This window comes from Rhinolophus ferrumequinum, chromosome 8, assembly GCF_004115265.2.
Source record: "Rhinolophus ferrumequinum isolate MPI-CBG mRhiFer1 chromosome 8, mRhiFer1_v1.p, whole genome shotgun sequence".
NCBI lineage: Eukaryota > Metazoa > Chordata > Mammalia > Chiroptera > Rhinolophidae > Rhinolophus > Rhinolophus ferrumequinum.
In genome coordinates, this window is record NC_046291.1 from 63,841,352 (window position 1) to 63,868,712 (window position 27,361).

The 27,361-nt window shown below is 39.7% G+C and overlaps 1 protein-coding gene across 3 annotated transcripts; it reads right to left on the reverse strand.

Moving 5' to 3' along the window:
• Window positions 1-311: 311 nt before the first annotated feature.
• On the reverse strand, window positions 312-26,791 carry UPP2 (uridine phosphorylase 2). Of its 3 annotated transcripts, none has more exons than XM_033112424.1 (8): window positions 26,684-26,791; window positions 26,285-26,370; window positions 23,143-23,260; window positions 18,553-18,711; window positions 15,725-15,839; window positions 12,815-13,024; window positions 10,308-10,454; window positions 312-2,360 (listed from the first exon to the last, which is right to left on the reverse strand). In XM_033112424.1, the coding sequence occupies exons 2-8, from the start codon at window positions 26,344-26,346 to the stop codon at window positions 2,209-2,211; spliced, it is 963 nt and encodes a 320-aa protein (XP_032968315.1). In that variant the 5' UTR covers window positions 26,347-26,370; window positions 26,684-26,791; the 3' UTR covers window positions 312-2,208. The 3 variants fall into 3 exon arrangements, with proteins under 3 accessions (XP_032968315.1, XP_032968314.1, XP_032968313.1); XM_033112423.1 differs by having other exon boundaries at window positions 26,528-26,790; XM_033112422.1 differs by having other exon boundaries at window positions 26,595-26,789.
• Between the last annotated feature and the right edge of the window lie 570 nt (window positions 26,792-27,361).

Here is a 27,361-nt window from a genome sequence, read left to right on the forward strand (position 1 = left end):
AGAAGGGAAGTTATAAGGGGCTGAGGGGAAAATAAACTTGGAAACCTTCCTGAAATAGGTGAAATTAGGGCTTGATTTTGACCGAGGGGAAAGCCATATGCTAGATGAGAAAACAAGAGATTCTAGAAATTGCCGCAACTCTACAGTGATGGTACAGAGGACTTCCTCCCCAGAAAATGAAATGTGTTGGAAGGGACAGCCAGGGACAGCTGTGCTGACAAGGAACTGAATAAGGGAAGGATGGGTCTTGCAAAGACTAGGGGCATTTTAGTAAGAATTTAGAAGGGAAATGCTTTGAAGAGGATTCAGTCTTCATTTAACAAATATTTATTGAACATCTTGTATGTGACAGACACTGTTAGGATGCTTGGGGTACAGCAGCAAACAAAACAGGTACAGTCTTTGTCTTTATTAACCTTACAGTCTAGAGACTAGACATTAATTAAGTGACCCTAACCACAACCTAATTGCAAGCTGTGATGAATACTTCAAAGGGCGAGAGTGAGTCCTGCGGGAGACTGGGAGGAATCTGGCTTGAGGACCAGGCAGTCTTTTCATTGGTGGACAAATGGAGAAATATTTAAGAGAATCAGTTAGTAGGAGTTGGTGATTGATTGCAGTGGGAATGCAGGAGAAATGTCAGAGAAGTTTCCCAGGTTTCTGGCTTATACAGCTGATACCATTTACTGTGATAGGAAATATTAGTGGGGAAAACACACATACACAAACATGCAGGTGCACACATGCACAGGCATACTCACACCCCCAGTCAAGAGTTGAGAGGACCGTTAACTGCAGTTATTCCATTATCCTGTCTCTCTCATCGCATCTTCTTCTCTCAATAAAAAAGAAAATAAAGAAGATTTTCCAGGAGCAAACAGACTAAAGTTCAAACTTCAGGAGTTTGAAGGCTTATGGAGAGCATTCTGAAGTACTTTCTCCCTGGTCTAAAAAAATATCAAACAAAGTGAAAACCTCATTAATGACTGCAATGTTATTCTAAGTTACTTTAGCTCTGATCTGTATTTGTATTTAATGGTCAGTTATTAGGGTACCTAAAAAATTGCACTCCAAGAATATCTATTGCCAAAAGACGTTTCCCAACTGATGCACCTCTCAGGATTGTTCATTGTCATTGATTGAAAGGATGGAAATAATCTTTATCATGGTTTAAATTAAACTTTACTTGAGCCACAACCATATAAATATACATACACAACATGACATACTGTACAAATGCTACTTCTCAACTCCTACGTGTGTCAGCTTCAGGAACACCCCCCCCACACACACACACACCCAGGCAGCATTAACTGATAACTGCTAAGAGGTGTAATCAGGGTACAGGCAACACCTGCTTCAAAGTCACACAAAATGTTGACTTTAACATCTTCAACTCAATTCCAAATTCAGTTGTTATTAATTCCTCAACCTATTAGGTTAATATTGAAATGAAATTTTTAAAAAATACAATCTCCTTAAAATGAGTTTCCTTAAAAGAAAAGAAATTGCCAGAGGCGATTTAATCACTTGTGATTTCTGAAGAAATCTGGAAACCTTTCTTTGCATTACTGAGGGTTTTCATTCGAAAAATAAGTGTATGATTATATTCTGTGATAAAATCACAAACATAGGCAAACAGAAGCCTCTAATCCTATTCTGTAATGCACGGAAATCATGCAGGGGGAAAAAGTATGGTCATGTTTCCCAAAGGGTAGCTTTTTTCATACAGACCTACATTGCACTGACACTTTTTTCTGTAAATATTTTGAATGTGCATGATCAATTTCTGTCACTTGTCCAACACCTAGAAGCGCCTGACACTGTTCTAACATGAATTTCTGGATTGGTTTCAGAAACAGAGTGACTGGTAACCTGATCTATTTTGATGTGAGCTTAATTAATGCTGTATGTTAAACTCCAAATGTCACCATCCAGGATTTTTAAATGTTTAGTTATGAGACTGACTTTGTTAATGGATAATGGATTCAAAAATGAAATTTGAATTTAATTTAATATGCGTATTAAATTCTTTTATGATAAATTCATTTTTCTAAGAGAAGGGGGTTTTACAAGATCACTCTTATAAATTTTAGCATGTGGATTTTAGCATGTGGAAGAGAACTATATGAAAATGCCACAAATAATACACGACATCAACATTACGCCTTGAAATACAAACTTGCAGGGAAGGACTGGGGAGCCCCGTTATGATCTTTGGTCATGAAGTCCAAGCCTCTTTTTGATGAATCTGGAGATTAAGAGCTGAGGCCGTTGCTGGAACTCTTCCAGAACATCACGGGGCAAGTTGATCTGGTCACATTCAAGTCTGTCCAGAAGTGTCACACAGACCACAGCAGCTAGAAGAGCAAATAACACCATTACTGAACAAATGGGTTAATCTTTTGTGTGGAAACATTAGCCAAACATCCCAATGTCCCCAGCACACGTTCTTTGTGTTATTTTCCCTGTCATTTAGATACAACCCAGCAAACACACTAGCCTTCTATATAATTCATATTGCTATAGACTCCTACCAAACACTCCACGTCAGTAAGTTAACTGAAATAATTTTAAGCACTTTCCCTTCTTCTTTCCCCTAGAAACAGCTAGATTAAGGGAAAACGCTGTATTCAGGAAAAGAACAAAGAAAGATATTTGCCATCCAAGACACCCAAACCTCCAGCTTTCTATCCTATTTCCAATTAGGATAGAATAGAAACTTCTATCCTATCCTCTAACTTGAGAGAAGAGTTAGCCATTATTCCTGAGATGACATTTTACTCCTTGGTGCAGTGTTTGAGTATGCCTGCTGCAGCTCTTGCTGAAGAGTAAAGTAAATAGAGAAGAAATATGAAGGCTGACCTCAGGAAATATCAGTAAAGGTGAATAGCGACCCTCATGAAATTTGAGAAGAAACATGTTAAATAAAATGCTTAAACATAAGAATCAGCTCCATGAAGGAGCACATTTATTAGCATTTAGTTTCTAAAGAATGGGAATAAAATTTTATGATAGATACCAAACTAAAGGGAAAGAACAAACATCCTTTTCTAAAAAACAAACAAAAAATGCAACTCTCATTTTGAAAAGTCACCATGATGGCAGCATCTTTGGTTTGTTCCATCAGGAGGAACCAGAGAGAAAAACTGGGTCTCCTACAAATGCCTTATGGTCAGTGAAATCTTTGATTTCAAGGAATGTGGTTACACACATCAAAATCAGTGTCAACCAGGGGGCCGGCCCGGTGGCTCGGGCGTTTGGAGCTCCATGCTCCTAACTCCGAAGGCTGCTGGTTCGATTCCCACATGGGCCAGTGGGAATCCACAAGGTTGCCAGTTCAATTCCTCGAGTCCCCCAAGGGATGGTGGGCAGCACCCCTTGTGCAACTAAGATTGAACATGGCACCTTGAGCTGAGGTGCTGCTGAGCTCCCTGATGGCTCAGTTGGTTGGAGCGCATCCTCTCAACCACAAGGTTGCCGGTTCGATTTCTCAACTCCCGCAAGGGATGGTGGGTTGCACCCCCTGCAACTAGCAACGGCAACTGGACCTGGAGCTGAGCTGCGCCCTCCACAACTAAGACTGAAAGAACAACAACTTCATTTAGAAAAAAAAAAAGAAAAAAGTCCTGGAAGTACACACTGTTCCCCAATAAAGTCCTGTTAAAAAAAAAAAATCAGTGTCAATCAGTTTGAACTGACAACAGTGCAATAATCTCTATCGTCATGTGCATCATTTGAAAAGGATTTCAGTGTGTATGGGATTAGTGGTAGCTACATTAACAAGCTTTGAAGGCATGGAGATACAGTTGGGCCTGAGGGTCATATTTATTTCTTTGACCTCTCCACTATTTCAGACTTCTCCTAAGATCTGGATTTGGGAAGGAGAAATGGACTATAATTATAATAGATGTTATCTTTCCTGTTTAGTGCAGTTCTTGCTATCTCCTGGGTATTTATGATATCATTTAGTCCTTACAGTTTTGCCATGAGCTAGCAATTATTTTTATCCCCTTTTGACAGGTGATGAAATGAGGGCTTAAAAGGTTAAACAAATGGCCCAATATGCACAGCTAGTAAATAGCCACTCAATTCCCAGCTTCCAAACTGCTAAGAGTTCTCTACCTTCCATCCACTCATCCCCTGAGCTGTCACATGGTGAACAATTAGGCAGACCTGCCTTGACCTATTGGTCAAATTGACCCTCCTATTCAGTGAAGTGAAAAGGAATGAAAATACTCGACTTGAGCTCAGTCAAAAATTTCATCAACTAGGACCCCATTTATTCAAAACTCACTTGGTTGTAAAACAACTTGGATACTTGGATGAACAGATAAAAAAGCAAAGGGAAGGGCTAGAAACTTGCCCAGCTCTTCAACTTAATGATCAGCAAGTCTGTGAAGGCTGGCATAGGCTGGTGGTAGCAGGGAAATGTTGAAAGTCTTTCTCTAATCCTTTACTTGGAAGAAGGATAAAAGGAAACCCGTGCTCTGTACTTTTCACAGAGTGGGAGCTGACTTAACTAAATATCTTATCTGGAGATTTCAAAGGGAATGCCAAAGATGGAAAAGAGCAGGTCATCGTGATCTCAGTGCTGTTTTCTTGACCCTGGAGGTCAACAAGCAGCATATAATAATCTCATCACCTAAAATTACTGTTTCCATGAGCAATCAAAAGAGACGAATTACCCAAAACAATTTGTCAAAATCAAGCCTGACAGCTTTGCTATCATAATCCTCAGATTGGGAAGGGAGGGTGGCTCTGACGGAGGGACACTTAGTGACCTACCTGTCACCAAGGAGATTGTCAGCTACCTGATGTCAGGCTGCAATGTGGTGGGAACACTCACCAGTATGAAGGTGGAGCCCTTTGCCACAGCTACACCAGGAATTCCCAGTGATTCTCGGTTCTTTGGGATCATTTATGGTCCCTTGGAGAATCTGATGACAGTTATAATTGGAACTCTTTTCACAAAAATATAGCCATGCATATACACAAAATAGTTGTGTATAATTTCAGTGCCTCTGAAGCCAACCCATGAATCCTTAGGATCTACGGACCCCGGCTTTATCCGGAGTCCGTAGAAGTCCATTTCCTGGAATGGACTTCCAGGAAAGTTTCCCTGTGAACTGTAGGCAGAGACAGCAAGGCAGGGCACAGACTCCACTGTGGACAGCGGAACACAAACAGAGCGGGGCCTCAGAAAATGTTATAGCAACAAAGGTTAGCTTGGAAGTTCCCAGCCCGGCTCTTAGGACAGCGCCTCCTCTACCTTTCCCTGACCCTTTTCATGGCTCCCTTCACTCCTCAAGGCATGTGTTTATGAAGCAGACCCCATCTGTACTCCCTGTATGCCTGGTGTAGAAAGCATAGGAATCTCAACGACCAGAGCCTTTGCAGTGCCTTTCTCTCCCCAAAGACATCAATCTCAAGCTGTTGGTTGCAAATCAAAAACCAAGTGGAGAAAATTTATATTCAAAGGGGCAGATTAAAACTAAAGAGTATAGGGACAATTTGTTCTTCTAGATTGGTGTTTCTTAAAAATGTGCTAGACTGGCCACCTCCATGAGAACCAGAACTTGTTCATAATACAGATATTTCAGCTCTATCCCTAACCTGTGGAGTAATGGGTGAGGGGTGAGAGAGGGCAGTGAATCTGCATTAAAAAAAAAAAAAAAAAAAAAAAAAAAAAAAAAAACTTCCTAGTTATTTACACATTAATGTTTTAGAACTATTGCTTTAAAGATTTTAAACTCTATCCTGAACCAAATCAAGCTACAACAAAGGTACACACCTGAACCCTAATACTTTAGATTTTCAAAGAAATTCAGAATTAGACAGAACCAAGATTTAGCATTAACTCTATCAAGACTTGTCCCGTATCTTTTACAAAAGTACTTTTTTTTTTAGTAGTCAGTACACAAGAAAAGAGAAATAAGTAAGAATTTTCACATAGTGATAAAGAAATAAACTGAAAGGTTACCCAGGGAGTCTCTACCTTATCTATCTACAATAATGTGGTCAGTGAAGATACTCTACAGAGTTAACATTTGAACTGAGACCAGAAGGATGAGAAGGAGAGCACTAAGGGAAAACCTGGGGCAGTGTTCCATAATCGGGGGTGTGCTATAAAGTCTGAATTACTGAGTCATAAAATAGAGTAGCCTGAAACAGAATGGAAAATATGAAAATGCATTGCATTTAATGATAAATTTAAATTACAAATTTATAATGATAAAGCATTAGGTTATAATGCAAAAGGTATTTCTTATTGTGCATGGAAGTTTTTTAAAAATTGAATATTTATCTAGAGGAAGAGGTTTTCAGGTGGAAGGAACTCCAAGAGCAAAGGTTGCATGGTAAGAAAGAGATTTGGAGTGTTGGAGGACAGCAAGGAGCCCCAAGTGGCTGGAGCACAGTGAGAGTGGGTTGGGGTGGGCAGAGGTGAGGTAGGACCGGTGAGCAGGTCACACCAGGTCATGTAGACCACAGTGGATTCCAGGCAAAGGCTGTGAAGCGGCTGCGAGAACATCTGATTTAGATTTTAGGAAAGGTGTTCTGGCTGCTGGCTGGAGATTAAATTGGAAAGAGAGGGGTAAAGAATGAAAACAGGAAGACCAGTTAGGAGAAGAATGTAACCGCCCAGAGGTGACGGGGTTGGCTTAGGGTAGCAGCAGGGATTGAAGCCCCTCTGCTCTGATGTCCCTGGTGATAATAAAAACCAATGTGCACAGAACACTTCCTGGTTTTCAAAGTGTTTGCGTCCTTTACCTCATTTTCTCTCTGAAACAGCTCTACTCAGAGCAGAGGCAGATATTATCGTCTTCATCCTCCAGGTATGGGAAAGAGACCAAAAGAGGGGAAGTGACTTGAGCCGGTCTCCCCAGCTAGAAAATGATAGAACTGCAACTCCCGCCCAGGCATTTGCTCTGCCTGCTCTCTGAGGCTGGGCTCTGCTGTTCTTTTCGCTCCTTCCTTCTGCCTGACTGCAGCAGGCACTGCGCAGATTTGCAGAATGACTTTTTCTTCAGTTTCTGTCTCAGCAAGCCCAACTAGGAGGATGTGTGAGGGCGGTGGGGGTGGTAGGGATGTCGATGCTTCCCTCCATGTAAGTGAGCTAGGTTTGCACTACGCTGTAAAAGTGGTATTGAAGCCACTGTCTCTCCCACGTCCCCACCCTTAGCTTATGTGCCTCACACCGTCTTGTTGTTGTGACAACTGTGCTGTCACCTCCAGGAAGTTCAGCTGCAACCTTGTGGATTTCAGCATCTGCTGGATGCTGGACCCCTAACCAGAGATGTGTCAGGATGGGCAGAGGATGGAACCTGGTGTGCTGGGCAGTGAGGGGCTCCAGTGGGGGAACCAGGAGGCCTCACTGGGGGAAGAGCAAGGGAGAGATGGATCACCGGCAATGCCAACCACACAAAGCATTGAGTCAGTGGCCCTAAAATGTTCTCTGATGGGTGATGTGATGACATGAGGCAGGAAGGAGTGGGACAGAGGGTAGGAGAGTAGAATGAAAATGAATCAAATGAAACTATAGAAGCTGACCTTGATTAAAAATACATGACATCTAACAAAGTAAGAAGAAATCATTTTTGAAAATCTTGTCTTTGTAAAAGTAACAAATGAATTATATACCATTTTTGCCTGATGTCCCAGATACACTGATTTTCTTGGCAAAAAAATGGCTATGCGTGCTGCTGAACGAGTATCAATTTAAGACTTTATTTGATTCCAACACTAACCGTCTTGGTTTATGCTTAGCCCTTAGGGTTTGCTTGTGGAAGTAGCACAACTCTGCTCACAATTTTTAAAATAGAAAAATCTGCCTTTGGTTTTTACTGTTGTCGATCTTCTTCTTCTGGACACAGACTAGGAAACTTGTGTATCTTGGGAGCCTGCTAGGAACGGACAGCATGCATGGTGCAAAAGGGCTTCGAATCAGACAGAGCTGGGTTCAAATTCCAGCTCAGCTACTGATTAACTGAGAATTTAAGAGTTATTTAACCTCTCTGAGCCACAGTTTCGTTTCCTCTTGTGAGGGTGAAGAAAGCTGCAATGGGTTGCTTTGCACCCTTGTGGAAGAAGACTTCAAAATTCTGATCTTTCTCTACTTTAGAGTTCAGAAATGCTCCAGCTCCAGACTAAATATAATCTTTAATTGTTGTTATAATATCTCTTTTACTTTATCAGTGATCACTGTGCAGTTCCCAAAGCGCAATATCCTTCATTGCTGGGACCACCAGAAATATAAAAAATGGAATTAAAGTCAAGATTCTGCTCCTTTTCATTGAACTGTAATAAAGTAATACTACAAGGATTGAATATATCCCCCAAGTTACCACCAGTATCTGTCAAACGAAATAACAGTGAATTCTTTGTTTACCTTAAAGAAAAACCACTGTGAGTGCTGCAAACTCCAAAGACAAAGAGGATTTAAGCAGAACCTAATCTTAGATAAAAATTAGGTTTCATATACTGCCATGCAAGCAAGTGTGTGTCAAAAGGCAGCATTTTCTTTTTAAAAATGAATACAAATTGAACGTATTTATCCCAAGTTAACAGTTCAAAAGGATTATCATTTTTAATCCGAATGTTAGGGGTTCAATTAAAGTGGATTTTGCTTTAAGAGGGACAGGTTATACATATTATAAAATCATAGATGAATGCATTGTACAGTGAGTTTACAGTATTCTGAAGGTTCAGCCTTTCTATGAAGAATAATTTTGTGAATGCCACTATTTTCCTTCACCTGTGTCTTTATTAAAGCAACATTGGATTCCCACTATTCTTTTTCAGGATAATGAGATCAGGATAACAACCGTGACTAAGAGTGTCGTCCATAGCCCCACTTCAAGCAATTTGTCCATGTATGAAATATCAAGCCATTCAGGGTCTAAGATAAAGCAGAAGTCTCGTATGACCCTTAAGGGAGGCTTAACCTGAAGGCATTGTCTCTTCCTATTTGGACAGTTAGGAGGCACTGCAAAATCTTTTAGACAACGCCAGGCCACTCATGAAGCTGGGGAATGAAGAAACCAGTTGAACTTGCTATAGCCATTTTCCATGGTAAATGAGAATTAAGTAGTCACTTTTTTCATTCATTTGTTCCTTCATTTAGCAAATATTTACTGAATGCCCATATGGCAGACGGTATTCTAAGAGCTAGAGATACAGCAAGAAAATGTCAAACAAGGTCTCTGTTCTTATGATGCTTATACTGTAATGGAGAGAAATGCTAACTACATACCTTGATGCATTAATATATATAAAATAATATGGAAGTTAATATATAAAGGAAGCAGAAATGTAGTCTCTAGGTCTATAGTGGCCAATATGATGCAGAGAAATGAAGTAGAATGAGAGTGAGTGGAGTGAATGTGAGCGGGCTTAGTTCAGGTAGTCAGTTAAGGTTCTCTGATGAAGGTGAGATCTGATATTAATTATAGAGGTAAGAAGGGGTGGTCCATGGGGACCCAAGACCCCTTTGTCTCAGGTAGATGCAGAAAGATTTGTTTCTGCCCTGGTTCAAACCCAGTGAGTGACTCCTCTGACTTAGGACAATGGGTCGCTAAAAGACCTTTATTTAAATAAAACGTTGTTACTTACAAGCTGAAATCATTCATTCGCCATCACCTAATATGAGGTCAGATTGGGCCCAGTCATCTGACAGTTTTAAAGGGACAGAAAAAACTATTAGAGAAGCTTTCCTGGAGAAACAGGCCGGGATGGGCCATTTTTAACAGTGGGAGTGGGGTGGAGGGGGCTGGGGAACAGGCCTGGGACGCCAACTGAGCCTGTGAGGCCTGAGCTTGATGCCAGGTAAGACATATTTTCCCACGTTGCTGACCATTGGAATATTCTCCCTAACTTCCTCTATGTTGAAACAGCGGCTTGGGAAGGTTCTCTCAGCCCTACCCCAAAGCAGCTTTTGCAGCTCACAGAGAGCTTTTCCAAGCTTCTCTGCTGTGGACGAAGGATGTTATGAATGATGAAGGATGGGAACACGGTAGCATCCTATGCATGGGGGTTTTGTCTGTGCTCTTGGTGTTTGATCTTCCAAGGGGCACTGTAGCAGGAGTTCAGCTTTCAAAACAGTGGTGTCTGAGGGAGATAAGAGTCCCTGTCACCGTGAATAAATTCACAGAGAAATTCTCTGAAGAACTACAGAATTACAGAGGTACACGTGCAACCGTTAGTGCGAATGATGTAATATAGAGCTGGGTTGCTTTTTCTTCTCCTACAGAGTGAATGTAACTTCATAAAGGAGAGTCTTTAACCTTAGGCATTCGTGAACAGCTTACCTTTTAGACCACAAAGTCTACACATGGCCGCAAATACTGTAGATTCCATTTCAATGTTCCTGATGCCAGCTTTATATGCCCTCTTCAAGTAATCCACCTTTTTTTCTCTGGAAAAGGAGCACAGTGCTCCATCTAGTCGACCCTGGCCTAAAAGAGAATGGAGAACATTCAGCGACTTCCTGTCTCACCACAATGGCAGTGCCTTCACTAAGAGGCTTGCTCTCAGCTGGAGTACTCTGCAGCTGACTCTAACTCTTGGGCCTACACCCCAGGTAGGATAAACCTTGCCACCTGAATCTTCCTATCAGATGACCAGGAGCAAGGCTTTGCCTCACTCAAGAGTCTCATATGTAGAGAGGAGTCTCCACGGTGCCGAGTGCCCCAGCTCTGGGACAAGTAACCATTGAATGGCTGCAGCAGCCGGCACTGTGCTCGGGGACAGCATGAGCCAGAGCGTTGCTGAGAGATGCGCCCTTTGAGGAAAATCTCAGGTTGCCCCTGTGGCTGGGGGATGGCCCAGGGCCAGGTGCTGGGGGAGAAGAAGAGGCTTCAAGCCTCAGTGATGCTCTGAGCTCCTTGAGGATCAGGTTGGTGGTTTGGCCATTGCAGCTCTCCGTCTGGCCGTCATGACAGTGGTAGCCGTACGGATTTGTCCGCCTTCTTCCCTGCCATACAGCTCTCAGGCTGCATGCCACCCTGTTGTGATCACCTTTTTCCTTTTAGGCTGCTCTTGGTGTTCATTTATCACTTAATTTCACCTGTGGCAACTAGTGGGGCCAGAAGGAGGTGGAGAAATCTGAGGCTGTTACTCCTCCTTCACCTTGCATGCACTAGGAACAGACTTCTCCATGCCCCACTCCCAAGGATGGCCCGGGTTGAAGCAAGGAGGGCAAGAGCACTCTGTCATCATCTATTATTTGCAGTCCTCTTTTTGGCTCCCTTCCTTCTCTTTTTCTCCCTTTCTTCTACCTTTCATGCTATTTCCACTCTGGCCGGCTGCTTCTCCTTCTTCCTTCCTCCTTAGGGCTGTCTGCCAGTACCTCTAATTCAGTGTTATTTAAGCCGATTCAAACTCAGATGTCCAGAAGCCAAACAGGTAACGACAATGAGTTCTTTGTGGTCTGAAGGGAGCAGCCTCACTTCGCCTTTATGGAATTGGCTTGCCAGGGCCACCATGTATTATTTTACATTTTTTAATGTTAGATTATTTAAGAAGCCAAAACTATGGATTTTCACATGGAATCTCCAGAAAATATAAATGTTGGCAAAATAATTCACGTTTTAAAAATGCTGTGCAGGCCAAAGAAAATACAAGTCACTTCTCTAGTTTTTTTGTTTGAGGATTTCTGAGGTCCCTCCTTACTCCAAAAAATATGCAGTTCTAAGACCAAAATCTCAGCCCTTTTTATAATTTTCATTCAGTCCTGTCACTCTGCCAACCAAGCCCTTCCAGTTACAAAATAAAAAAGGTTTCTTTTCCATTTGTAAAAACAAACAAAAAACAAAAACAAAATGCAAAAAAGTGTTTACAAATAGAAAAACAGGCTTCCATTTGCAAGCTTTGGCTTCAACCCATTAGTGACCCTTCCAATGAAGGGGCCAGTGGCTTATAAGAGTCTTAACTTTATCAGACCTAACATGCCGTCTATTTTATAACACATATGTTGTGGCTTACTAACCTGAAGTAACATTTATAGATAGTCTTGCCTATCGCCATATATAATTTTTAAAAATTTAACATAATTCCCTAAGTTTGATTCAAGGGAAAAAGAAAAGAAAAATAATTTAAAATGAAATAATCTGTAGTTTGATGAACATACTCAAACACAACCACATTACAAGATTTCTAGAATGCCCTCCAAGGAATGGTACCAACCGTGGTTAGATTTTTTTTCTTCTAGAATGATCAGGGTCTGTTCTTGATGCTTTTTTCTCCTAGTCCATCATCCCTTGTAGCGAGAGCTACTTGGCAGTCACCTTCAATTTGTCCCTAAACTTGATTTGGGGACCTTTAACTCATTGCTGAGAGAAAAAGAACCACGCTGAGACCAACCCATCCCTTTGGAATTTTCTCCCCTAAATATTTCTCCCCATTTCTGGGTTTGTGCTCTTTCCTGAGTACCAGATCCTCTTTGAGGTAGTTTTTGTACCTCAAAATGGCAGAAACAGAATCAGCATATTCCCCTCCTCCCAGAGTCACCAATTTAAATTAAAAGCATAAACAGAGATAAGATTTTGCTAACATCACTAATTGCATTTTAGTATTCAATTTGTTCTTGGAGGATTAAATCCACTCTCAGTATGTATTCATTATGGGTGTTTCTCAGTGGCTTATTATGTCGTTACATTTCTATGCTTTAGGAAGTTAAAAAGGCTGTTTCAGTTCCTTTTTTAATCCCCAACTATTAATTTTCTAAAGTGGAGTTTTTAATATAAATTATGGATTTGAATAACAAAGAGTTGCTGGCCATTTTCTGTTGCTTTCACAGTTTATAAATTCTTCTCACCTTCATAAAAATCATAGGTACACATTGTATGTCCAATAAGGGATGGGAAGTTGGGGATTTCTTTGCTATAGTTGAATAGTTCTTCAGCCAGTGCCTTGTCAAGTTCAGTGCTTCGGGTGACGATGTTGTCCAAGATTATCTGTTCAAACCGCGGCTTAAAGAAGGAGTCTACAGCTGTATCTGTTATTACAACAGACCCCGGTGTGATCCCTATAATGTGGGAATAAGTAAGTGGTTACAGAAGAATGTCACTTACAGTTCACTTCTGACACGTAGTATGTAATTGTTTCTGCCAACATTAATTAATGCTAGTTGCTAATGATTCTCCCTATCTTCATCTTTTAAATTATTTTCTTTTCCAAATGCAATTAAATAATAACACTCAGAACAGGCATTTACATTTGCTGTCTCTCCTGATTCACATTTACAATGTGATGGGGTTTAAATTTCGAGAGAAACATGACTCTTGGACATGCAAATTAGTATCGGCCTTCGGGCTCAAATTTGAATAAATTAGGTCAGGAATGAACTAAATGAGCCTGCCAGCAAGTAACTTTCATAAAATGATGTGACTACTTGATGTTTAATCTTCTCTGTAACTCCTTGATTACTGTAATTTTTGGCATCTCTATCCTCTCTTCCTTCTGAGTCTCCGCACGTCCACTCCCCTCCCCTCTCCGACCCCATGTAAATTAGGCCTGCTGGCTGACCTTCCAGTGCTGCAAAGTCTAGCTTGCTCTAGGGACTTAGTAACTCAAGTCACAGAGACCTGAGAAACCATTTTCTGCCAACTGTTATTCTCCTGCCTGGAACGCTCTCTTGTCCTCCCCTGTACCTTTTCATCAGACTAACACCACCGGTTCTGCAGGTGTCAGCTTCAGTCACTTCCTTCAAAAGGTCTGGATCCATGGAGGGGGGGAGAAATTAAAAGGCAACAGAGATAGATTTCCCCAGGCCCAGCTTTTGACCTAGTGTTTAACCCATTTTGATTTCTGTTTAATAGAGCGAAAAAGGGGATATATAACGATAGTGCCCTAGATGCTCTCTGTTCTAATATTCATCACGCTTGTCGTAATTGTCCATTTGTTTCTTTATTGCCCTGATGAAATATAAGCTCCATGAAGGTGAGAGCATTGTTGCCTCCCAAGGTCTAGCCTTATGTCTATTACATTATAGGTGCTCAGTAAATGTGTGTTGAATGAGTGAATGCTTTCACAGAGATGCCGTAGAGCAGAGATCTGCAAACTATAATCCATGGGCCAAATCCAGCCTGCCTTTGTAAGTGACGTTTTATTGGAACACAGCCACATTCATTCATTTACATATTGTCTATGGTTGCTTCCATACTCCCATGGCAGAGTTGAGAAATTGCAATAGAAATCACACGGCCTGCAAAGCCTAAAATATTTACTATCTGGCCCTTCACAGAAAAGGTTTACCAACCGCTGCCAACGAGCACAGCCATATCCTTCTGGGTTTCTGTAAGTTCCAATATTGATCAACAGGGGTTCATTTAGAAGACCCCGCTAGAGACCCAAGGTGGGGTTTTATGGTAGAGCCTTGGTGGGTCAGATATTTTTTAAATAAGTCAAACAAGTGGCTCCTTGAATTATTCACAATGTTCTAAGAATAGGAAAATGAGAAGGAAGTTGAAAATGTGGGCATCACCAATGATGTTATTCACGTGCCATCCTAATATTTAAATGTGTTAGAATATTTATATCTTGGTTAAAGTCTTTTAAAGGCCAAAATAAGGGCATCCACAAGGATGCCTGATCTAACAATGATGGCTAACATTCTCCTTCTCTTGCTGGATGAACATTCACACATGTCTTTTTTTTTCCTTCTTTAATCTCATCTGTGAGAGCCGTGGCTTGACTTTATTCCTATACCACAGGTGGAGCCTAATCTTTTTGAATATGCCTGTTTCTAGTGAAGCATGGCCCAGCTACTTGTCGCTCTGTGATATTGGACAAGTCACTTCTTCAGTTTTTTGTCTAGTTCAGTTTTTCTGAGGGCCCGTCTTGCTCCAAAAAATGTGTAGCTCTAAGACCAAACTCTCAGCCCTTTTTCTAATTCCCATTCTGTCCTATCATTCTGTCAAGCAAGCCCTTCCAGTTACAATGCTCTGTCTGTATTTGCATTTGGTGACATAACAAAATCACCACCTCCTAAGGTCTGCTCCTGAAGAAAAGGTTGAAAAAAGAAGGAGGTTTCCTCAGAACTTTATTTCAGCTCTGTGTGGAAGCATAAACAAGGCCCCTGGTCAGCTCCCTGACCATCCAAGAAAGAAGAAGGGAGGAGGGGAAGCTCTGGAAAAAACCTTAGGAAGCATTACCTGGCCGTGAAAGGCTCAGCCTGGTCTCTTCTGGTGTGTTGATGAGGAAAAAAGTCCAGCCAAGAAAAGGGATGTAGTCACTGACATGAGCTAAAAGCAACATTTTCCTAAGATCTATGAAGTCTGCTTACTTTGATAACGAACAAGGCAAATATTAGTGATGACTTTTTTACTTGAAAGCACTTATTTCTGTCACTTATAAAATTCCTATTCCTCAAAATTACTGTAACCCTCAAAGCTTCCTCTTATCCTCAGGACACATTTCCTAGAAATTCTTCCACTCGTCCCCTGAGGAACAACCTGAGTCCATCTGGGCAATAGGCAGTGGGATCTCTCACGCCAGGTTTTCATGGAGAAAAAAGAGGAAGCTAAAAAGGAAATATTTCTTTAATTATTTATTTTTAAATTCCTTCCAATTTCTTTCAATGTCCTCAAACCCAGCGTCCTGATACTTCTTAACCCATCTGGTTTTCTGCTGGGCTGTGAGTATGTTGGTGTATTTTGGCAATTTATTATCACACTCCGTATGAGAAAATCACTTGGATTTAATAGTAGAAATCAAATCGTCTCACCTATTCCCCCTGATGTACCAATTCGGATAATGGTCACGTCACAGCACTGGGCATGGTGCAGTAATTTGATGAGTTCATGAAGCATGATAGAAATGGAAGGGATGCCCATGCCATGCTGTTGAGAGAGGAGATTCTGTCATTATACAGCTTGCAAACTGATACATGCACAGGACATATTTTCTGTCTTCATTACAAGTTAACAGCCCTCAGATAAATTTACATAATCATTATGAGTTTGCCAAAGCTGAGGAAAACATAAGTCAGCTCTAACTGACGTCGACATGACATGCTGATAGATGTATCCATCTGTGAGGATCAGAGACAGGCCTCTCCCTGCCAGTTAAACAGAGTTCAGCCTTCATCGTCAAGAGCAAAAGGTGGCACAGTGTGGTGTAGCGGTGTGTCAGGACAGTGACATCGTGCATCTCCTCATGGGGCTCTTTACAGTGAGCTTTGGAAATAGAGCTGTTTTCAAGATTGACTTGATTTCTTGGAAATACAAATTTGGCTGCCACATAATCAGTCCCTTTCCACCACACTAAATGAAACAGTACACGCATGCCATTGCTCTCGTGTGGCCTCGTTCATTGGCTGCTAATTCCGCATGAGGTCTGAAAGGTATGAGCGTAGAAATGTGGGTGACATCCACACCTAACAATTGGGGGCATATACTGAATTTGCAGGTTAGGTTAAGTTGGTACAGATCATGACCATAACCCTGGTTTTCCTCAGCATTTGGAAACAATAGAATCAGTGTCACTAGCATTGGGTCAACATGGGTTAGAGAATTTAGCAACTCCTAGTAGTTACAATATGTTCTAATAACTCTCCAGAAAGATCCCCCATGCTGGAATTTGTCGGACCTGGAGTTAAGTTTAGAATCAGTGCTTATTTAATTCCTGACATAACATTAGAAAGTCAAATGTGTTCTTCCTTTACTCCTGGACACAAAGACTTTGTGTGCAAAAAAGCACCAGGGACATCTGGGCAGTTAGGAGACGCCAGCCACCAATTGTCTCGTTAGCAAATCTGGGAAACCATTGCAGCTATGACCATCACGTTCTCGCCTGAGCTTCCTCTCTCTCACCGTTAAGAATATTAAACCAAGAAAATTTTGAACCTCTGGGCTCCCCATTTTTGGTTCCCATTGAACATGTCCTGACTTCCAAATGCATTGTAGTTCTCTTGGAGACATGAATCAAACCTGTATTAATTTATATGTCCAAAATTAACAAGTTTGGGCTTTGGCACTGACTCTGCCGTTTAATGAGTAAATTCTCTAAATCTCATTTTCCTCAACTATAAATTAAGAGAATGAACCATTATTTCATCTATTAGGTTCCTTCTAAATCAGATATTTGAAAGGTTTATAATTATCACTTATTATGTGACATGGTAATAAAATGACAAGTGGGCTTGTCTGTTTCTGCTAAAGTCTCTCTCTTTCACACACACACACACACACACACACACCCCTCAGTTGCTGGAGAGGAAGAATTTTCAAAGAAGGGGCCCAGATTGGAAATCCTCTGTCTGCTTAGTGAGGCCCATTTCTAATTGTCTGACCTCTGGGCATGATACATATGTCAGCTCTGTTTTTCCCTGATACGACAGCAGGATCTGTTGACTCCTGTTTTTATATCTTCCTCTTAAGTTTAACTGCTTGTTTATGATAGTTTCACATTTTTATAAACCTTACTTTTTTGTCCTTACCTATTTATTTTGCAAAAAGAAATGACAAGCAGTTGTAGTCTAAAAGTCAAGCAAAAGTTAGTAAGATAAAATTTGCCAAGATCAAATGATATTCTGTTTCCTTCTAATGTAGATATTATATAATTGTTGAATAAACAAATGAATAAAAGAATGGAGTTTCCCATTTGAGCCCAAAGCAAGTTTCAGGCATTCTTGATCCAGAGGGAAGATCAATTTAGCTGCCCCATTGGAATCACATAATTTTCCCTTCTTTACTACAGGTTCCAGCCATGATCATCCATCCTTCCTTCATCAGCTGCTGTAGAGTAATCAATGATTGGTGACTCTTCCCTGATATAGGAGTCACGTGTAATTCAGCTCCTTAGAATTGTCACACCTCTGCAGAGGACTCTTCTCTAGTCCCTGGTATGCTTGGTTGTGACCCTTACAAGGGCTGCAGTGTCCAGATATGTAACAGACTAGAGCTATTGTTTCAGAATACAGCCCTGTGGCAGATACAAACTTAAAAAGGCAAGCTCGGGGCACACACATATACATTCTCGTATGTGTATGCTACCTTGAGTCCAGGAGAGAAATGGTCTATGTGTTCCCTAATATCGCAAATTATCCCACTTTTATTTTGTTCTAGGACACTGTGTGTGTCCAGAACTGTTAACATATTCTAAATACAGGAGAGCAATTCACAAGAGCTCTGTGGAAATGCATGAGCAGGTTTTCAGAGAGCGTATTATAGTGTTAAACGGCACCATTTGGCAATCCTAAAAATTGGCCCCTGTGTACTTAAAACTCAACATTCCCAAAGCTGGAAAAGGGACAAAGAAGAGAAAATTACTGGTGGCTTAATCAGTTACAAACTAAAGAGAGGAAGTGTGCTTTGAGGGGTTTTTCCACTAACTTGAGTAGCTAAGTGATAACTAATAAACTAAATTTAAGGGACACTGAATGCTATGTTCTGCCCCTAGGACTTTTTCCAACAATGAATGTTACACCTGGAATCTTAATTTAATTGTCTGAGAAGGGAAAGCAAAGGGGGAAAATAACTCCTGTATTCAGAAGTTCCCTCTTTTTCTGCCAGCTTTTGATGACTACCTGAAGTGCAGCCATTGGGTACTTACACTGATGGAGAGCACAGGGCCGATTTTGTACATACAGTATCTGTCTGTCCCAGCACAGATGTCCTTTATGTCCTCTCTACTTTCCTCCAATCTGAGCTCCTTTTGCATAAACAGCGCAAACGCTTTCATTCTCTTGGGGCTCCCGCCAACGCAGACAAACTGTTAATAAAAAGAAATACCTTCTTCAATCACTTGGATAAGAACGGAAGATCAGCTTTCAACTGGAATGTTTTTATTTTATTTTTCAGTAAATTATTTAAGAGTATTATACATGTTACGGGTTATGTTCATGAGTTAACTCATTTGTACCGTAAACATGTAAATAAGGCAACCAGACACAAAGTTCCATGTACATAATTATAAAGAAAAAGAGCATCACAAAATCAAAGTAAGTGTTGCTTTTGTTCATGTCAGTGTTTCCTGGTGTTTTGCTTTGCAGTGAACATCAACCAGCCTCTTAAGTTGATGTCAGCAGCCCAGTGTTTGGCGACAGCAGGCCCTATTTTGAGCATGTAGGTACCGAGGACGTGGAATGTAAGGAACATGAGAACAAAAGGAGAACTGTGAGGCTGAGCTACTTTTCTCATTCCAATCATACCTTTTTATTGTAAAATGTACTATGTTAACTTAGAGCTTTTTAAAAAATTACATCAAGACTTTCCCTCCCACATGGGCCACTGAGAACTGCACCCTCCTTAAAAAAAAAAAGAAGAATAAAGGACTGGAGTTGACATGCCACAAAACTGGGGTGGCCGGTTAGCTCAGTTGGTTAGAGCGTGAGAGCGTGGTGCTCTTAACAACAAGGTTGCTGGTTCGATCCCCTCATGGGCCAGTGTGAGCTGCACCCTCCACAGCTATATTGAAACAACTACTTGACATGGAGCTGATGGATCCTGGAAAAACACACTTAAAATCAAATTTAAATTAAAATAGAAAGACTTTCCTAACTTCTCATTTAGAATAAATTCTCATGGAACAAGCCTTACTGTTGATAGGAAATCTCCCTACAGTATTTCATCAACTCCAATTATTTGGTTTTGTTTTATTCACATTTTAACATCTCTGAAACGGCAATAGGTGTCACAGTCAAGAGTGTTACCTCTAATGAAATATGGTAATAACATTGTCTGGGAGTTGCTTGTGCAATAGCCTGTTAGGGATGGGAGAGGTGGATGGCAGACAGGATGGAGGGGCCAAATACCAGCGTGGAAGAGCGGACAGCCTGGTAAGAACCAGGGGTCAGCAGTGGGGAGGCTGAAGAGCAGCAGATGTCAGAGACCTGAGGAAGCCCACAGAAGGGTGTGAGACACAAAGCTGTTAGGGAATCTGAGCCAAGCGGTGAGGAGCACAGAGTCTGGAGAAGCTCTGAATCAGAGAGACAAGGCAACATCTATGGGCAAGGGCCTGCCCTTTAGGTTAGAGAAACCTGGCTTTGCACCCCGTCCTCATCATTAAGTAACTTCCTAAGTATTACACATGTAATCTCTATGTGCCACAGTCATCATCCCCACAACAGAAAAACAGAGACCCGGAGGGTTCTGTAAGAGTAAAATGGGATTGATTATGGCAGGGAACATTGTACAAAGCCAGGCACCTTCTGAATGTTCAACAAATGGTAACTACTATTTTTCATATCGTGTAGCAATTTCCTGGCCCTGCTTTCGAGCTTGCTCATTGTTTCTGTTTTTGCAGAATTTAGTACAAATGAAGCTTGTTCAAATCCAGTAAGGGAAAGACAGTTGGTGGTGTCCTTCTGATGTGGGCAGCATTAGGCAGAGGATCAGAAAGATTGCTGGCGAGATGCCTCACAGGGATGAAGAATATTTGTCTAAGAAAATACCTAACTGAGGTTGTAGAGTAGGTGCCCCCATTCACAAATGATTTACTATGACTATTGGGTGGTCTGATTACATGATGCGTTTTGTTTCCATTTAGCAATAATTCCTATGCCACACTCATTTTCAATTTGGGGATGTAATTATCCTTTTATCCAGCCCCACTGCTTCTCTTCTACCCTCATTATTGTCTTTCTGTGGCTTCTGATGAGTGTCTCTGATGGGGTTTAAAGTTGGTAATAAACTGCAATGGTAGTTAGCCATAAAGGCTGGGTAGCAAAGAAAGTAAGACCGTGGTCTAAGGCGAGTTTTTAAATTGTTATTGATTATTCATGAAATTTCCCCCTCTGTTGGTATGGACAATTAAGACTTAGCTCAAGATCTAAGTACAAAGAGGTTTTTTAGTTTTGTTTTGCTTTTACAAAATACCGTGGTTTGAAAATAACCTCGTTGTGTGGTGACACTGAATGTGAATTGCAACTATTCAGATTGACCATAAAACCAAAACAGATGTTCGAATAGCTTGCAGTTTGAATTCTTCTTTGAACTCTGGATATTGCTGTAATCAACAGGAATTTCTGAATGTTTCTGGTGACATAAAGAGGCTAGGTAGAGACAGAAGCATTTTCATTCTTGAAGCATTACTCCTAAATCAGACTTACTAAATATCACCTCTAGACAAAATTTGCAGTCTGGCTGCTTTAATGAGAAGTAAATTATGGCTAAAGACCACCAACCAACACTGACCTTAAGTGACACTTACTGTGATTTATGTCCCAGACAAAATTATAATTTGTCCTGGTTTTATCAAAGAAGATAAAAGTACATGGGGAAGGAGTCTGAAGCATTACAAAAATATGTTAACGATTTGCCATAGACAGCTAGAATTGTCACTTTCAAATATGCCTACTGTCTTAAAAGACTTAAGTCTGCCATGTTGTATTAACCTGATTCTATGACAGCTTATGTATTTTGTATGTTTTTAAATTATTTTTTCAGTTACAGTTGACATTCAATATTATTTTATATTAGTTTCAGGTGTACAGCATAGTGGTTACACATTCATATACTTTATGCAGTGATCCCCCAATTAGTCTAGTACCCACCTGGCACTACACATAATTGTTGCAACATTATGACTATATTCTCTATGCTGTATTTTAATCCCCATGACCATTTTGTAAGTACAAATTTGTACTTAATCCCTTCATCCTTTTCCCCAGCCCCCAACCCCCTCTCATCTGGTACCCATCAGTTTGTTCTCTGCTTCCTTCCTTCCTTCCTTCCTTCCTTCCTTCCTTCCTTCCTTCCTTCCTTCCTTCCTTCCATCTCCTCTTCCTTCCTTTCTTTTTCTTCTCCCCCTTCGTATCCACTTCCTCCTCACCATCATTCTTCTTCTCCTCCTCCTCCTCTTCTCCCTCCCCTTTCTTCAATCCCCCCTCCCAATTAATGGACTATTCTCAGTTGCTATGACTTAGAGTCCACCTAGTGCAGTGGGTAAGAACCCTGGAAACTGGACTTGAAGGAATACGACCAGTCCCTAGCTTTGCCACTGTCTATTGTAACTTGTTAACTTCCTTTGACTTCTCTGAACTCAATTTCTTTGTTTTATTGAGGAAATGAATATCTGCTAAACCCACCTAAAAGGGCAAATATAAATAAAGATTGAGATAGTAGATGTGAGAGTTTTCTATTTGTTCTTATAATTGCTAAAGAAGTGAATGAAAATCAGATGAAAACTGCACAATTCTTTATTGGTGGGACTACGAATAGGTTTTGGAAAACAAAAATTCTTTAAAAAGTCTATTCCCTTTGATCATTTCTGTGAATCATCCTAAGCAAATGGACTTAAATGTGAAAAATCTTTAGGTCTAAAAATATCCATTTCAGTGGTGTTTATAATAGAAAATACTTCAACCATAAGTCAAAAGTGGACTATACAATGTATGGCACAGCCACTTGATATCCACAAACAATGTGTTTCAAAGAAAAATGATATGGGGAAATGTTAATAACATAAAGTTAAGTGAAAAATGCTGGGTGCAAAGTTATATAATTCCAACTATTTTTTAATCTATTTATTAAAAAGGATTGGATGAAAAGAAAATATGTTGATATGTATGTTTAGATGGCAGGGTATTTTAGGTGTATTTTTAAAAATCATTGTTCTTTTTAAATTTTCCCAATTTTAAATAATGAATATAAGCTGCTTTTATAATCAATATATTATATATTTAAGATAAAATAAATAACAGAGAAGTACAATTTTCCTAGCACAATTTTCTCATAAGAAACAACAAAAATCTTAACAATATGAAATACTGCATAATGGTTATTTTCAAGAAGTGGAATAAGATAGCACTGTTAATTTTTTGAGTTATATTATGATTTAATAAAATGTGAATTAGTGAGATTTAGTTATAAATGTAGATGTTAAACAGTAAATTGAATCATAATGATTTCTCAACACCAAGCAGTATTGTCAATAAAATTGTGTTTATCGCTAGGGACCAGAGCAGCCAAATAATCATGTTTGTATTAGATTCAGTTTGGGAATCTTTGTCTTGTTGGGATGGAAATGATTGTTCATGATGTACACATTCTAAATTGTTTCAGAGAATGAGCATTTGTTTTTGGTTCCTATCAGGACCTCTGACATTTTACTAGTTGAACAGGTAAAGTTTATATTGGTAAAATAAGAAATGTCAGCAGAAAAAAATACAATTATTTTTCCGAAAGTTAGAAATACTTTTACCTTTACATCCCCAAACATTGCTGGTAGGTCGTGTGTTTTTGTTCCTAAATCCAAATGATAGAGAATGTCTTCATCCATAGAATCCAGGTAAGGATTTTTAACATGAACAAACCTTTTTCTGGAAAGAATAATTTGAAAAATAATGTAAAGGAATTTAGAGAGAAAGCACACAAAAGAGAAAAGATATCAGTCTCCACTTATGAAAACAACTAGTCCAAACAGAAGGTGGACACACACCTTCATTTAAGATTAAGTGATTTATTGCAAGTAATGTGGAATAATAATAATAATAATGATAATAATGGCTAATATTTTCTGTTCATATAGGTAGAGCCTTAAGAATGAAAAGTGCACAATGCCATAAAACTGTATTTAATAAATACATTACCTCATTTAATCCCATAACCATTCTATTAGGTAAGCAACACTAAATAATCCAATTTACAAATGAAGAAGCCAAGGCATACAGAAGTTTAGAAACTTGTGCAAGATTTTATAACCAGTAGATTATAAAACAGTCATTTCTATCTAATTCTAGCTGACCCTCACGGTCATTTTTTTTTCTTTGCATGGGAGCCTGTGTAACATAAGCCATTGAGCTCTGTGGTCAGATTGCCTGGGTTCCACTACCATTTTAACCATATATATATTAATTCTGCAATCTTGGATAAGTTCTTTTATCTTTGTTCATTAATTTCCCTGTCTGTAAAATGAGTGTAGTGAAAATAATAAACACTGGTGCTGGGCACTGATGAATTTAGCTTCTGAAAGTAATTTTTATATCTTCCCAGATGATCTGATGGGCAGCCAAAGTTGAAAACCCCTCTTTAGGCCTTTGTTCCTGAAACATCCTTCCCCTTTCCCTCCATTTGTCATGTATCAGAACACTACTCATTCTTCAAGATCAAATTCAAATATCACCTCCTCCATGAAGGCTTTTCCAAGCATCTTCCTTCCCCAGTCTTATGAATTCCTACTCACTGGGCTCTGAAAGCATTTATTTCATTCAGAGGCTGATAGATAGCATTTTACATGTTAATTTTCTGTCTTCCCAGAAAAATTGTGAATTCTCTCATGCAAGCTGTCTCATACATCTTTTTTTAATCCCCAAGTCTTAACAAATTCTATTTGTTGAATTAAATTTAACTGTTCAGGAAGTGGAACCGAATACTATTAATTTTCTCCTCAAAAACATTTAGGGCAACAGATTCTTAATTAGTTAGTGAATCATAGCTGGTTTCAAAAACAAAGTGTCCTATAATGTTATCAGTACACTTTACTACTCAGAGCAAGCATCAAAACCTCAAAGCAAAAGGGTCCTTCCTTTCTTCTCCTGGTGAGAGGCAAAAGGACAGTTAGTTGCCGGACTCTCTTGTTAGAAGAAGTGGGGTGGATGAGCAGCATCACCAGGGAAGCGTATTAGAAACGCAAAATCTCAGGCCCCACTGAAGACCTCCTGAATCAAAATCTGCCTTTTTATCAACTCTTACGTGATTACTGTGCACGTTAAAGTCTGAAAAACACTGCCATCCACTTTCTCTTTCAGCTTCTCTTTTCAGCTTTCCTTTTTTGACTTTGTTCAAACTGTTTTTACTTTCTGGAGATTTTCCTTTGGGTTCCCAAGTGAATCTGTAAATCCTTACTCTAGAAAAGAGTGGCATTCATTGACTCCCGTGATTCTAAACTCTATATATCAGAATCACCTGGGGTGCTTTTAAAAGTACTGATACCTGGGTCCCACACCTAGAATTTCTGATTCAATTGCTCAAAGAGATGTGGGCCTTAGTATTTTAGAAATCACTGATGTACTCCACGTTTCCTATCTTCAGGAAGAAATTCTCAAACCGTTAATTATATTCTCTTGTATTATTTATAATACTCCTCTTAATTCATTAGGAGATACTCTTTAGTTTTCCTTGACAGTCTATCCCAATAGGTAATGATCTTTTGATCAGAAAATTGGGGGGCATGTCTGTAGAAGATCTGTAGCCCTTTGGGCTCATCAAGAAGCACTTCTAAGACAATCACTCTATCAGTTACCAAAGGAAAGACTAGTTTGGTCTATTATGCCAAATTCAACCCAGAATGAATCTGGCCATTGCAATACTTCAATCTTTCCAAAATAGGCCATTTTTACTAAACAGACTGGCATGCACTGCTTCCTCTTCAACCTTATTTTGCATTTTCTTTCCTTTTCCTAAAAATGAGACAAAGGTGGGACTGGGAATAAAATCTTTTAGCAAACCATGACGAGTTACATAGCGTGATCAGTATTAAATACTGGTAACCAAAGAAAAGTGCTGGCAGAGAGAAAGCCTTTCCATTTTACCATTATTACCTTCATCTTCATAATACTTCCTTTCTCTCTCCTTGGCTTCCCTGAAGAAATGAACATGGTAGGAGGCTACCTCTATTTGGGATGAGGAAATGAACATTTTCTGAAATGCTGACATGATGGAGACTCTAAGCAAGGCACTTCATACAACTCAGCGAATCAGAGGGAACGCGCAAAAATTCCTTAAGCTTCCTGAAGATTAATGCTCTATTATGTTCTGTGAACCTGGGGCAAGAATTGGAGCTAAATTTGCAGACAGCTTTGGAAGATTTATGTCTACCCCTGAGATGAATAACATACATGGCATTTTAGAAGTGAAATTCTATGTAAAGTCTATCACAAAGCATATGAAATCACTTCATAATATGCTGCAACACAGTTAAATCTCCCTTAGGCACTGGGAGGCCCCTTTAATTATTTCTCAGATATGTCAGCCCATAGTCCTGGAATTAAAAGCTGAACATCAGGCTGAACTTTGAATTTGTTCATTCATGCAGGTTGGTTAAACTTTTGCATCTTTTAAAAAAAAAATTTTGCTTCACTTTTTAAAAATTGAGATATAATGGACATATTGCCCTACTTTCTTAGATGAGCCAAATTCCCCTAAGAACCAAGGAATGAAAATGTCATTGGGTAGAAAATTTAGGTGTTTTAAATTTTGTTTTGTATTATGAGCTGTGTTCCAACTATATCATCTCTAAACTTAGGAAATTTACACAGCCGTAAACATCTACGTTCTAAACGTTTAATACAAAATGCAAAGAATATCCATCTGATCAAAACAAATAAAAAATCAAAATTACTTACCCAACATATGTATTCCCGTCAGATCTCATGGATTTATTGGAAGCAGATAAAATCGAAGCCATACTTTGTGGATAGTAACTCTTAAGCTGACATCAGGAATGAAATATATATTGATTTACTATTAAATTATAGATCAATCATAATAGTTCAACTCGAAGTTAAAATAACACCCTCCTTTAAAACGTTTGTATTTTTATGAAATCATTAATGGAACTTTACTCTTAGCATTCTAAACTCCCTTACCAATTCAAAAACTATCCTCCTTGTTATGGCCTTTTATACTACAGCCCAACTTTCAGAGCAACATTACCCCAAGAAGGTAGGCTCCCTTTGCAGGTGTGGCATCCTATCTCTCTGAGCAGGTTGGTTAGTTTGTTGAGCAGTGCACCTTTCCCTTACTTTGTGCGTTGGTCCCAGCACGGGTCTGGCATAGCACACAAACTCATTTACTTCAGGGCAATTGTATATGGATCCAAGTCTTCCACTGGTTTCTACAATAACTCCAAAAATGTGTCCAGTACACGTGAGAACTTTGTTCCCAAACATTTCATTTTCTTGCCCCATCTACTCCTCACCAACTTGTTTTCATTGTTTGTGTTCACAGTGGAAAAAAAACACACAAAGTCACGACCTCAGAATGTCTCTTCATCTGAACTTTACCCATTCAAATTCACACAGAAGGACTGCTAATTAAACAAAATCTGTTTCCCGGGGCTTCATTAAGCTAAACCCTAGGCTGCCTGTAAAACCCGTAAAGCAGCTGTTGGAGGTCAATCCAAGTAGAATAACAAAATAAGGCCTAACAGTTTCAGAAAACAGAGTGTGTCTTAAGAAATCCATGAATTCACAACTTTACACTGTTGGGATGGAAAAATCTAGTAGACGTTAAAGAAACTTCATCCTGTTTTTTTTTTTCCTCAGCTCCCACGGCAATCAGTTGCAGCTGTATGCTGGGGAGAGCTTTCAGAACATTAGTCTCATGGCTTGCAAGCAAACCAGAGCTTAAAATGTTCATAAATGCTCAGACAGCAGATACAAGACATTTCATAATGTGCATAGATTTCTCTGCAAGAATGT